The sequence below is a fragment of the Centrocercus urophasianus genome, unplaced genomic scaffold, assembly GCF_019232065.1.
Source record: "Centrocercus urophasianus isolate 14NV4802_14NV808 unplaced genomic scaffold, USGS_Curo_1.0 seq_13, whole genome shotgun sequence".
Taxonomy (NCBI): Eukaryota; Metazoa; Chordata; class Aves; order Galliformes; family Phasianidae; genus Centrocercus; species Centrocercus urophasianus.
The window spans coordinates 30,210,245-30,223,662 of record NW_024884475.1 but is presented as its reverse complement, the minus strand read 5'-3'; the positions used below and the strand labels follow the sequence as shown (position 1 = coordinate 30,223,662).

The 13,418-nt window shown below is 40.4% G+C and overlaps 1 protein-coding gene across 1 annotated transcript; it reads left to right on the top strand.

Moving 5' to 3' along the window:
* Window positions 1-3,010: 3,010 nt before the first annotated feature.
* CUNH4orf17 (chromosome unknown C4orf17 homolog) lies at window positions 3,011-10,575 on the top strand. The gene is made up of 9 exons (XM_042811703.1): window positions 3,011-3,169; window positions 3,257-3,432; window positions 5,762-5,968; window positions 6,532-6,596; window positions 8,082-8,243; window positions 8,490-8,571; window positions 8,944-9,109; window positions 9,445-9,488; window positions 10,303-10,575. The coding sequence occupies exons 1-9, from the start codon at window positions 3,141-3,143 to the stop codon at window positions 10,485-10,487; spliced, it is 1,116 nt and encodes a 371-aa protein (XP_042667637.1). The 5' UTR covers window positions 3,011-3,140; the 3' UTR covers window positions 10,488-10,575.
* The last annotated feature ends 2,843 nt before the right edge of the window (window positions 10,576-13,418 follow it).

Below are 13,418 nucleotides of genomic sequence, written 5' to 3'. Positions count from 1 at the left end.
ACACAGCAATGATAATCCACATTTTGGCTATGATTTTATTCTGATAACAACAGTGCTAGCTAGTACCACTTAACTTTACTAATTTAAATATTAACAGAGTATTGTGACAAAGTAACACATCTAAATTCCCCAGAACATATTGTACCAGCAATAACATTATGTAACACTTTGAGGTTTTTAAACTTTGGCAAGATTTTAAACTTTAGTTAGACATCCTTTATAGGTAGAAAACATAAAAACATAAGTAGTGTATGCAGAAAATCAAAAGACCCAGGAAGAGAAAGTATCTTCCACTCCTATAACTAAATTTATAGACTATTTTTAGTAAGCATTTAATCTGAAGCTTATGGACAGTATGCATTATGGTAAAAACACGTAATTCAAAATAAATACAAAAAGGCTTTGGAAAAGCCAGTCTCTCCATTTATTTTTCTTTAAATCAAAATTATAAATGCTTGCTAAGAAAAACAAATGCAATCAGATGTAATACAAATCAGCAGTTCTCATTATTCCAATGAGTCAGTCAATGCACTACAACCAACACCATAAATTTTGTGTATTTTACTTTTTATGTCAGGAGATATAGGTATCTCTCATTTGTATGATGTGCTCTGCATCCCATCTACATAAAGATGTACCTAAAAATAAGAAGCACTTCTATAGGGTTACACTATCTTAAAAAAAAATTCTTATCAACTTCTCTGCTGATATATTTTGGTATTTATGTTTAGAGTAGATGAAACCTAAGCTAGACTGCAGTGCTAATAAAGATATAAGAGTTTCATGGCACAGAGGCATTTTTTTTTGCACCCTTGAAAGCAGCCTTTGGACAGACAGATGCCTGACAGTCAATAATCCCGATAAGATGTTTTGCTCAGCAATCATTTAAGATAGAAATTAGACCAAATGGACGGCGTGTTCTTTACTGAAATCACAGCAAGATAGCAACTCTGAAAGATAATGCCTCACATTTGAGCAGATCAGGCAAGCTTCAGCTAACCAGTGTTCACTGGTGTTGCTTGTTGCTTATAATTCATATCCTTGAAGGCAAGACAATTTCCTTTCTTGCAGGAGAAAAGTCAGAAGTCAATTTTCTTTCATCTTTCTGTGTTGGCCAGTTAAATATTGGTAAATGCAGTGGTAAAAACAAAATAAAGTTCAATATGCTATACAATTCAGAGACAAAACACTTTGGAAAAGTACATAAATCATTACATTCATTCTATTGCAGGGAATTCAACTGGAACTTTGAACTCTCTATGATGATTGATCCATTATGCTATATCTTTTCTGCAATCCATCACCTTTTATACACCAAAACTAAAATTTTTCATTTAAATACTTTTACAATAGTAGAGAATAACACAAATCCATCAAATACTTACCCATTGCTACAGAAGACAGTGTTAACTAGCAAGAACTGCTTCAAATCTTGTTTCACAGCTGAAATGCAGCTTTCTGCTTTGAAATTAGTATTCATGTTTATTGTTTTCTCCTAAATAAAACACTGACTTCTGATTTCATTCCATACAAATTTAGAACAAGCCAGCAGAGCTCCAGTAGTAGAAAACGTGAGGTAGTGAGGTAAAAATTGACTTCAATCAATCAATTTATGAATAGTTAAGTATCAAAATGATTAGAAAAAATTGAGTGCACTCTGACTGGTATCAAAGAGCATGAGAAGCACTGAGTACATTTCTTACAGCCACCATGAAATCAAGTTATCTGACAGACTGCTTGGTATTTTTGATCAGGAATAGTTTGTGCAAGGCAGTGGTCTGCAGGAATAACAGCAGGGAACTTGCAGCATACCAGTATTGCTGTATGTGATCAAAATGGCAACTAAATGGTGCTGCAAACCATATGTAACTGAGTACATAGGCTTTAATCACTTACTTCTTTCTGTCTTTGCTTCGTTGTTTTCAGCTTTTGTTAATAAGTCATGTTATTTCCTCAAGTATTCCACGTGCCCCCAAGTACATATGAAAAAGAAAAAAGACTGCCATTAGCTTTAAAAAAAAAAAAAAAATCTGTGAAATGCCAGTTCCACCCTACCACCACATGCCCTGAAATGTAATCATCACATGGGACATGACCTTTCCTCGGTTGTCTGAGAGGGCATACAACGACCTTAACCCATGAACTTCAGCTCTGGGATTTACACGTTTTGTTTTCATATGGGGCAACCTCACGTCTCATGGCCTTCTGCACATATTGTGAAATCCCTCAGTCTACTCAATTTGTTTTTTCCTAAGTCAGATGTAGTCATGGAGTAAAAATGTAACTGTGCAAAACATAACAGTTGCTCGAAAAAATGTCTTCATCCTTTTCCAATCCTCTTTTCTCCATATATTCCTTAAAATAAGAGCAGCAACCACACACTGCTTCCTTACCCTAATGGATAACTGATGAATGCTTATTCTGCTCTTGTGGCTGAGCAGCCGCTAAAGTTTTATTTTCCATTTTTTATTAACTTGATTCTGAGTCATCACAAGGTACCTTAAATACAACACCATTCTTTGGATGTTCTTAAGATGCTATAGTAGGAGATACTCTAACCAAGGTGTCACAGAATCACAGAATCGTAGGGGTTGGAAGGGACCTCCAGAGATCATCGAGTCCAACCCCCCTGCCAAAGCAGGTTCCCTACAGCAGGTCGCACAGGTAGGCATCCAGGCAGGTCTTGAACATCTCCAGAGAAGGAGACTCCACCACCTCCCTGAGCAGCCTGTTCCAGTGAAGGAGCTATACGTACTATATGGAAGGAAAAAATAAAGGGAACAGTAAAAACAGCTAAACTTCAACTTCTAAACCCAAAATCTAGAAGCAGACACCAAATATTTAGAGAAATAAGACTTCCTCTCTGCATACACCGCCTTTAGAAATCAAGGCCTCAGCATTTCTTTCGCTGTCATTTCTTGTCCCTTCACTTCCCAAGCCAGAAAGCCATCTACTCCTTCAATATACTTTGTTACTACAAAAAGGAGTGTCACTCCGCGTGTCAATGTGCAGCTGAGCTCTTGAGCAGAAACAGCGAGGCAACAGAAGCAGTTGCAAAGCAACCACAGGCAGTATTAGTTGTCAAGGCTAACTACTTAGCCACAGAGCAGTAGGTAGCTTGCTTCCAGACTCCTGTGCTTATGGCTTCTCCAAAATGCACGTGGAAGAGGTAAAATAACAGTGAAATATTTAACAGAAAAGCAATAATTGAAGCTTCCTCTACTTTTATATGTCAATTCCTGTTCTTCACTTCCAGCATTCGGTCTCATTTGGAGAGCCTAAGAGCCAACCCGCTCGACAGTAAGACACTGCAAGAGAATAGGAAAGCTTACACAATGAATACCTGTCAGCATTGTTCTCGCTCCAGGAGCTCATGGGTAACATACTCCTCTAGGAACGTTCCCCACCCTCGGATGCTCTGCCACATACAAGGTAAGAGTTGTACAGAGATCACATGGCAGCCCCAGAAGACTGCCCTAGCAAGCACAGAGAGAAACGTGAGCATAACATAACTTTGTTCCAAAAAAGCACCCAGTGCTCCTATTTCATGGGTCTAAAATAAGCATTTAATCAGCATTCACAGCTCAGTAAGAAATCTCGCTACTGGAAATGATTAGTCATGGCCCCTTGGGGACAATATGGGTGAGCAGCATCCCTACCATGACAGCAGTGTCACCTGCATAGTAGCATAGCGTTCATTACATAGAAAGGGGTGAAGAACAGCTTACTCAAAAGTAAACATTGAAAAAAATCTCTTAAAATCCTCTGCACTACAAATTTGTTGCTCATAACCTTAAAATGTGCCCTGAACACTCTCCTCTATGCACACGCAAACTTATTGCCCCCGCTTTATTCCACTGGTGTCTTTACCTTTTCTCAGCAATGAATAATCAGTGTTAAAGTTAGGACTTTCTATACACTCTACCACTAAAACTATTTCACCAAGACAGCTGAGGTTTCATTTAAGCTAGAACAACTTCTCTTTCCTTCTGTGCTCGCAAGTGTACCTCAAATGCCAAAGACTCTACTTACAGAGACATGTTCTCACTTGCTTTTTTTTTAAATTCCTTCACTCTCACCTATATCATTCTGATATTTTCCAGGAAAAACATATTGTGTAACACAGTATTTCATACTAATCTTTTGCTCTGATAATGCTGTGCTATTTTACTGCACACTAGATGACTGTTATTACTGTAATTACTGTTCCTACTGCTGAAAGGAATAGAGTCAGAAATCAGCATACCATCCACATCAGCAAAACAAATAGTTCTTCTTGGGATGGGCTTCTGTTTCTGAAGTTGAGCCTGTGCATTTGTACAAAGACATCTTTTTGCCAGTGGCTGAAAGAAAACTGTTGATGCCTGGCCAGATTTACATTGCAGAAGGTACATAAGGGCCACAAAAGGGACACAAAAAGGGACACAAAAATCTCTACTGAGTTCCTCAAAAATTGTAGGGATAAGTAAATATTGTTAGAGAATTTATATTGGTAGTTGACGAGTTCATAATAAAACTTCTGCAATAAGGTATAAAGGGTGATGCAGACCAAATTATTTCTGAAAAGGCTGAGTTTCTTTCAATTCAGAATGAACACCTTTGAAGGAAAAAAAAAAACAACTCCTTTGACACTGACCACACAGCTTAAAATGCACATTTTGTACTCCTCTGTGTGCATATATGTAATCTACATAAATTCAGAATATAAAATATATTAAATATATATTTATCTTTTAAAATGTTTTAGATGTATAAAAATATATAAAAATACAGAACATATTTTTATCACTTTTCCTATAACCTGACAAAAGACAAGGCAGCAAAGATGAAAGTCTTATATTGCTTAGCCAGATTCTAGTTGTTCATTAACTGCTGCTACTCTCACTGAAGACAACAAGCTTTTTAAGTTAGACATGAGAATTATTGCCTGATTACCATTGCTTCACTCCATCTGACTGCTCTCCAAAATTTTATTTGGAACATCTTATCTGTTAGGCAGAGCTTGATCACACCATGCTCTGCAGCAGAATGCTTATGGCTCTCTGCCACCTATTCAAATATACCATGTTTATTCACTGTTTAAACACCTTTTGTTTGCTGTACTACCATACTCACTGCTTTGGTTAAACTGTCAGGGAAATAGATCAGAAGACTGTGTGTTAACAGTTTAGAGCCTCTATTTCAGTGTGTCCAACTCAGCCCCTGTGTGCTACCCATCTGGGGTTTTGTTCTCACGTGACTCAAGAACTCATGGACGCAGAGTAAGACTCATTGAACAGTCAAAAGCAAAAAGCAAAGTTTTAGAAAAACACTTGAGAAAAAGGAAAGTACCATTTCATTCGACACGTGAAGCAGTGGATAGAGCTCACCCATTTGTAATACTGGCTGTAGGGTCGTTCCCAAAAGGCAGTAGGTATCCTCTTCTCGTATGTGGTACCATCCATTTGTACTGCACATCTGGTCTAGAAGCAGAATGTGAGAGGTCAGTCATGGGCCTAAAGCAATGACACTCACACTGTCTTTGCAAGTTTCGTCGCAGCTGAGTGATATTTTTTTCCTGTTAGGCTTCTCAGACTGTTGAAATTCCCTTTGACACATTCTATAAGCCCTACAATATGATATAAAACAAACTTTGATACATTTGTTTTCCGTTCACCCAGAACTGACTCTCCCTGGAGATCACTTGGTAAATTATACTTGTTTACTGTCGCAAAGACTGTAGCCATCTCTTTTGTTTGTATTGTTTTGTTCTTTTGCACAGGGTTAAACAATAGTCCGATCTGTTCTGTAAGACACAGCTGTTTTGGAGAACCCCCATATGCTGGCCAAACAGCCATCCCTGAGCAAAAAGCTGACGGAGAGTGTGTGCTAGATGGGAATGCCAGAGGCAGCTCACCTGCCAACAACTGCCTTCCAAGGCTTGAGGCTTTCATGCAGAGACGGCCTGGTTCTTCACAGCTTGCGACACGTGAGTAGGGGCACCAAACTGCTACTTTCACAGCAGCAGCAGAGGAACCTAAACTATAAAAGGTGGAACCAGGTCTCCGCCAGGGCACTGTGTTATCACAGCTCAGGTCCAGGTAATTGGAACCTAGGGTGATCCATTAAGAAGGCAAGTGTGTCTTCTCTTCCCATCTTAACAGATTTCTCCTTGCTGACTACACAGGCAACTCCGCAGGTTTTAAAAATTCTACGCTCACTAGATATCTAATGATTTCACAGTTACCAGCAATTGTTGCATCTGTGAGCAACATTCTCAGCAGCAGTTACATAGTACCATAAGCATACATCTAGAACAGACGGTTTCCACAATTTTCTTCAGCTTTGTTAGGCATCCCAGCAAACATCTACATTAACATACAGTGCTACCTGCTCTAGTAAAAGCAAACGAAAAAGGAAGGAAACACAGACTTTTAAAATATGACTTGTGCGTTTTTGTGATTAAAAAGGGCCCCTCAGATACAATCTAAGGTGCATCTTATGTTTTTTTATTTTTCAACCCGAGATAACACTCTGCCTACTGATTTCTAGAACATGGAGAAGGACTTGCAAATGTTCCAGAGAGGACTCAAAGTAGCCCCAAATCACCAGAAAAGGTGAGTGAAAAAAACCAAGGTATAGTTCTTAATTTCAGCACTCTCCTGCTCTCTTCTGAATACTGTAAACCAAACTCACCATCTCAGGCTGCTAAGGAAGAAACACACCCAAAAAGAGGGATATGGGGAGAAATTGGAATGGATGCAGCATCAAGAAGAGTTAAGACTTAATCATCACCCTATCAATTTCAGCTCTGTAATATCACTGTGCTTTGCTAGCAAGAAAAATGTTCAAATCCAATGAATACAGGAATAAAAACTCACTTTGTCTCAAACTGCTGGAGAAAATAAATGATCCCATTCTTCTACAAACAAGTACAAGATAAATCCTGCCCTTTTAACACAGATTCTTTACATTTTAACTGCTAACAGTTTTAATTTTGGTAATACCATTTTGTGAAAGTAACATACTGGGGTTTAGATCCAACTTCACAGCTGTGTTTATAAACGCCATTAGAAGGCTCTCTTTGCAACAGCTCTTTAGTCTCAAGCTGCACGTTAACCAATTACTCACTTTCACAGTGATTGTACAATAGCTGGTTGCTAAGTTTTTATGCTAATACAAACACTGTCACAAGGGTGGCAAAGAAAAAACCACCGCAAATGTTGCTATACTGATACTGAACAACAGGTGGCACTACTCAGATGTTTTGCAGAAAATGTGCTAAAAATAAGAACGAGGTTCTTTCCTAACTTTCTTATTTTTATTTTTTTTTATGTCTCAATGTTGCTCTTTGACTCCCAATCTGGGCATAGTAATGAACCTCTCTTACTTTTTCTGTATGCATGCAGAACACAGTTCTTCAAATTGTTTACTGTTTTGGCTGCAAAATAACTTCCCAATGGCCAGATACTGCCATGTGGTGACACACACAGAAAACTACTGTTGCTTACCATTTGGTGCATTTTGCTTTTCCTCTGCCTTCCCCTGTGCACTTCTAAACAAAACCTTCTGCTAATCACATTGCAATTCCCAGACTCTTACTATACTGGCCAAGCCTGCACACAGAGAAATGAAGAGTTGCTGAGGAGCACCCTGCAAATCCATGATGGTAAAGCAAACAAAGCTTAGAGGTCCAGATTTAACTCCTTCCTCATCCAGTTTCTCTTCATTGTTATTCAGCATCACTTTCATTCTTGTACCAAAATCTAGATCTTTCCAGAAAACAGATTTTCAAAAAAGATGATTCAAAGCAAAGCTTAGTATAAGGTTCTACACATTTTCTTCAGCAGTAAGGGGAAAAAAATCCAACATTATGCTGTGCATATCTGACATTATTCCTGGTGACTATGTGTTAGAGCCTGTAATCATTAACCTATGCATTTCCTATTTCTGGCCATTTTCAGCCAAATAACAGTTTTACATGTATTTACTGCTGATCATCCTTTCTGGGGATCCCTGTTAGACATATTTCACGTTGCCTTTAATTGCTCTGAAATGGAGTCCAGGCATTTCCTTACAGATTGTTTTCTATTTTGGAAAAGCTTTTGAAAAAACACCCCCAAACCTCTGCACAACCAGCAACTGCCCAGGGAGTCCTCCAGACTCTCTTCCAGCCTTCTTCTGCATGCCTCAACTCGAGTCACAGTCCTCACGCCCAGCAGAACACAGATCTTGACCTAAGCTACCTGCATTGGGAAATAAAGGTAAGATGTGACTGCTGCAGCACATGGCTTCCAATGATGTGATACATTTTTATTTCTCCAGGATAGCATGAGACATTATTTGACAGACTTTATTTTTCCCACTGTGGATTCTACTGACTTAAATTTGTAGTTAGCTATCACTCTGCAAGACAGTTTGCGTAGCTGTAAAATTCTGCATGCTCCGGCTACTACAGCTAAACCAACACACGCACCAGAGCGATAGTAACTATCTCATACATCTTCCAGGTGCTTGAAAAACTGAGAAATGTTTTCCAGACAGATTCACTTACAGAGATCCAAGAATGGCTCTCAAAGGCGAGTCTAAAAGGTAACAAGCACGTGCGTTCATTTTTGAAAGGAACAAATCTCTGACATATTTGTATAAACCCAAGAAATTCTCACAGGCCTGAACTGTGTAAGATTGCTGAGTTGGAAGGACTCACTGAGGTGTGCCCAGATGTGGCCGTTCTGAACAGAAAGCAGTCACCCAGATCTCAGCAGACTCAGGTCTGCTGCAGGGTAGGAAAACCTCACACTCTCAGTAGCACTCTGGGCTGCAGGAAGGCAGAAAACAAGTGTTATTTCTCATGTCCTTAAGCCCCTCAAAAAATCCGGGTAAAGGAACTCCCAAATTCACCTCCAAACATTCAAATCAGCAAGCAATAATGTAAATAAAATCTCTGCTGTTTTCCAATTTCAGAGAAAGTCTTCATGTCCAGAGTGATTTGCTCTGAACTGACTGGTAAAGGCAGGCTGAATAACCAGCCACAGGCAATGCAGGAAGGTGCAGGAGAGAGCACAGATATCCAGAGTTTGCTAAAGCCTCGGTCTCCTCAGAGAGGTCCAGAAGGAGATACAAATAACAGGTAAAATCTGTGGTGAGGCTGCTAGGGTGAGGAGATAGGCTAAACCTAACTAGAAAGTGTTGTTTTCTTTGCCTCTGGATTTTGTGAAAAATGCAACTTTCTGACTGAAGTGCATCACACATCTTGAATGAGAAACACTTCTAACTATAAAACTGCTCACACACTCTGATACAACTTTAGTTATTATGGGAACAGGACAGAGCTTTCTGAGCACTTTAAAGCTCTTTCAAAACAAAAACAAAAACAAAACAGCAAAAACAAACAGAAAAGGCAAGCCTCCTGTATGCTGCAGAGAACAGTTCATACCGTTTGACTTTTATTCCTTTTTCATTCAGGCCTTCAACTAACAGATCAGAAGCAAGTCGAAACATGAAGCATGGTAAGTACTGGAAATTATAAATGTTAAGATGCCATGTGCCTCGCATGCTACAGAAAAGGGACTGTGAAGTAGAGCAGCCTTCCCTTTTGTCACCACAGAAGGGCCCAAATTCAGTGACAATATGAGAAATTAAACTTAAAAACGGAAGTTCCCTAAGCTAGATAGCCAAGACTCTTGAGGCCACTCAATTGGTTTCTCTTGATATGACATTCATGAAAATCTTAACCAGTGCACCTCATAAATGCAGGAAGATAAGGGATGCGTATAACAGCATCTGCGTGTTGTTGGAAAAATCATAGCAGCAGGATCTCTTCCTCCACTAAAATCTCCTTTTAGGAGTTTCACATAGGCTGAAACTCATGCTGCTAACAAACTTTGGAATTTGCCATCATGTAATGTATCTCCCTGACACTTTGCAGCTAAAATCCTTGGAGATTTTTTCAGCTACCAAAGCCCCCTTTTGAGCCTCTAGCCAGCCAAGAGAAACAGAAATCCCCACAGAACCCACCAGTGCCTCTTTGTATCCCTTCTGAAACACAAAGACAGCAAAAGGCAGTACCTGAATGCCTGATCGTTTTAACAAAGCCATTCACAGCAGCTCCAAAGCATTTACTGCTGTTACTAACCTTACTGAAGGAGCAGGGAAACATGACCTTTTATAAGAACAAGCACAAAAGAAAAAACTTTCGAAGTATCAATTTGTCCTTCAAAGTGCTGCTGGGGATGCAGAAGAGACGTCCTTTCTCAAGTGTCTACCAAAAATTCTAAGCCTAGCCTGGTAACATACTGCTTTATTTTTCAAAATCTTTTCCAGAAATGGATAAAGACCGTATTTTGTTCTCAAGGCTGAGAAACAGAAGTCCAGCACATGCAGACACATCATCCCCAGAGAAGAGTCATGGCTGGCAATGGAAACAAAGAGATGTGCCCTTGAATGCTGCCTTGCAGCAAGCAAAACAACAGACAGCCCCCACCCAAGGGAGGCCCATGTCTTCATAGCCATTAAAGCAGCTGCAAGTCATTTTCACATACAGAAATGCATACTCTTAGCACTTACAGATATAAAATTAGAACAAATGTAAAGAAATCTGTTCAGATTCCCTTTTAAAATTATTTTCTGCTCATTACATTTGGCTCTCAAATCATGCTGCATAGGTACACGTGAGGTCAGCTAAATGGAAACAGGCAGAAGCGATGCTTTTCAGCATCAGATTTGTGTTTTTGCATGATCCACCTAGGCCCACACTAATAACTCTTGTTATTCTAACTCTCTCTTGTAACTCTCGACAGTCACAGGCATAATGAGACAAGGAGAGGGTCACCACTTAAAAAAAAAAAAAAGACCCTGGGTTCTGGCTGCAGTGACTTCAGACGTCTACCTCACAGCAAACCATTGTGTACTTCCATAGCTCCCATTATCAACAGAGCAGCATCACAGATTGATTTTAGCATCTGCAGCACATGGGGCAAACTAAGCATGAAAACTACCATGCACACCTCAAGCCACTGAAATGTAGGCCAACAATGACAGAAAAATACCTGGACCTTTCTTAGGTCAAGTGAACTGTGAAAGCAGAAGAATTAGATTTTATCTGAACACGTCCCTGCCAATTCATTCTCACAAAACCAAAGCATGCTGATAAATAAGCCACAGTTCTACTGATTTTTTAGAGAAAAAGAAATTCAGTGAAAGTAGGTTCTTTCAAAACAACTGCCTCTTTGTTGGGAAAGAAGAGAAAGAGAGAAATTCTGTTAGCACAATGTTATGGAAAAAGGAACTTAGCTCTGAGCAGAGCTTAGCTTACTCTTCTAACAGCCCCTGTCATCATGTCCAATCATTTCTACCATAACAGCCACCTCCTGCACTCCCACTTCTCTCTGCAGGACAGGAGCACACTGTGACCTGGGTGACAGTCCCAGCTCTGTGAGCAGCCAGTGAAAAGCCACTTGCACAGAGCAGTCATTGCTCAGATGCACTTGCCAGCTCATACCACAGATGCAGAAACTCAAACAATTTAAATGGGTATCAGTTTCTGTTAATATGTTAGGCATATGTCATTTCCCTACAGCTGTCCAACTGTATTAGCCTGTAGGGCTTGGTAAATGGGAGCAGATCTTCAAGTGGGAGGAGTTGACAAGCATCATATTGTACAAGATGAACCCCTTCCCTTCTACGGTGCTTTGAAGTTTCCCTTGTGTCTCGGGTAATAACACTACAGAAGAGGTGGAAACCAAATAGCAGCAAAACTGAACAGCAGGGCTGAGAGACCATATATTGAGTGAACAGTAACAATGTGCGTGTACTTCTGGGCCATATTCACATTGCCTTAATTCTATATAAATCTCTGCCCTAAGCATTTCTTATCAGCTGTCTCTCAGCATCACGCTGTGTTAGTTGAGCCTGAAAAGCTTAATTAAATCTCAGAGACCTTGGAGACTCGTTACTGAATAGAATCAGAATGAAAGGAAGGTTAGTACAGCTTCAAAAGCATAGTTACGTTCCCTCTGTGAAGCTGGCAGGCTACTGAGCAAACACGTCAGAGCCATTAGGTGAGATAGTTTGCAAGGTTAGTTTTAGTCAGCTGCATCTTCAAAGTTATTTCCCTTCAAAGCCATAGGCTACTGCTTTTGCTAGATGTCCAAGACAAATCTCCCTCAAAGGTGCTTCACCCATCTAGGAAAATCATAGAATGACTTGCTTGGAAGGGATCTTGAAGATCATCTAGTTCCAACCCCCCTGCTACAGGCAGGGACACATCCCACTAGACCAGGGTGCTCAAAGCCCCATCCAGCCTGGCCTTGAACACCTCTCCAGGGAGGGGAATCCACAACCTCACTGGGCAACCTGTTCCAACATCTCACCACCCTCACAGTACAGAATTTCTTCCTAATATCTAGTCTAAATCTACCCTCTTCCAGTTTAAAGCCATTTCTTCTCTTCCTGTCACTACATGCCCTTACGAAAAGTCCCTCCCCAGATTTCCTGTAGGCCCCCTTCAGGTACTCGAAGGTCACGATAAGCTCCCCCCAGAGCCTTCTCTTCCTCAGGCTGAAGAGCCCCAGCTCTATAAGCCTGTCTTCACAGGGCAGGTCCTCCAGCCTTCTGATCATCTTCACGGCCCTCCTCCAGACCTGCTCCACATCCTCCTCGTACTGGGGGCCCCAGAACTGGATGCAGTACTCCAGGTGAGGTCTTACAAGAGCTGAGTAGAGAGGCAGAATCACCTCTCCCAACCTGCTGGCCATGTTTCTATTGATGCAACCCAGGCTATGGTTGGCCACCTGGGCTGCAAGCGTGAAGGACAAACAAGTTTCAATGCATGAATCTTAAGCCTAGAATAAAAGTTATTTATGTTTAGAGGCTAAAGAATGGCAAAAGTCACACCAGATCAACAGGCTACAGCCTAATGCAAGTGTTACCCAGTCATGCTGTGCACCTGTCCTGACTCCTTCCCTGGTCCTACCTGCTTGCTCTATTGATAATGCAGATTCTCTAACAGGAAGAGCTGAAACAGATTCTTACAAACACCAAAGCACAGCAAGGACAGAGATATTTGAAAGACTATTCTGGTGAGACAGCTGCATTTCTTTGTCCTGTAATAAAATTAGATGCCTCATCTTCAGAACTATCATTTGTTCTTACCACCAACAGCTGGGAGCCCACAGCCTTTTGGAAGCATCCTCTGTTACTGAGAAGAATCAGTATGCTAGTTTAAACAGTCATGCATCAATGTCAAACACTTCTAAATGCTTCATGAACTACTTGGGTTGCAAACCAATCTCCCCTGAAAGTATTTATTTCCATTCCTCTTCAGAGAGGTTACACTGTCACTGCAGATTGGCCCCACTCAATGTATCTCTGCAGTGTGCGGTTCAAACAGGAAAGTTACATGCTTCACTGGAATAACTAAATATGGACAAATTTTCAGA

Bases quoted from the DNA above. Each gene is read 5' to 3' on its own strand.
- CUNH4orf17 (XM_042811703.1), top strand. From the start codon at position 3,141: ATGGCTTCTCCAAAATGCACGTGGAAGAG. The intron at 8,244-8,489 runs GTAAGATGTGAC...TACATCTTCCAG, and splicing joins ACCTGCATTGGGAAATAAAG to GTGCTTGAAAAACTGAGAAA. The intron at 9,489-10,302 runs GTAAGTACTGGA...AATCTTTTCCAG, and splicing joins AAGTCGAAACATGAAGCATG to AAATGGATAAAGACCGTATT.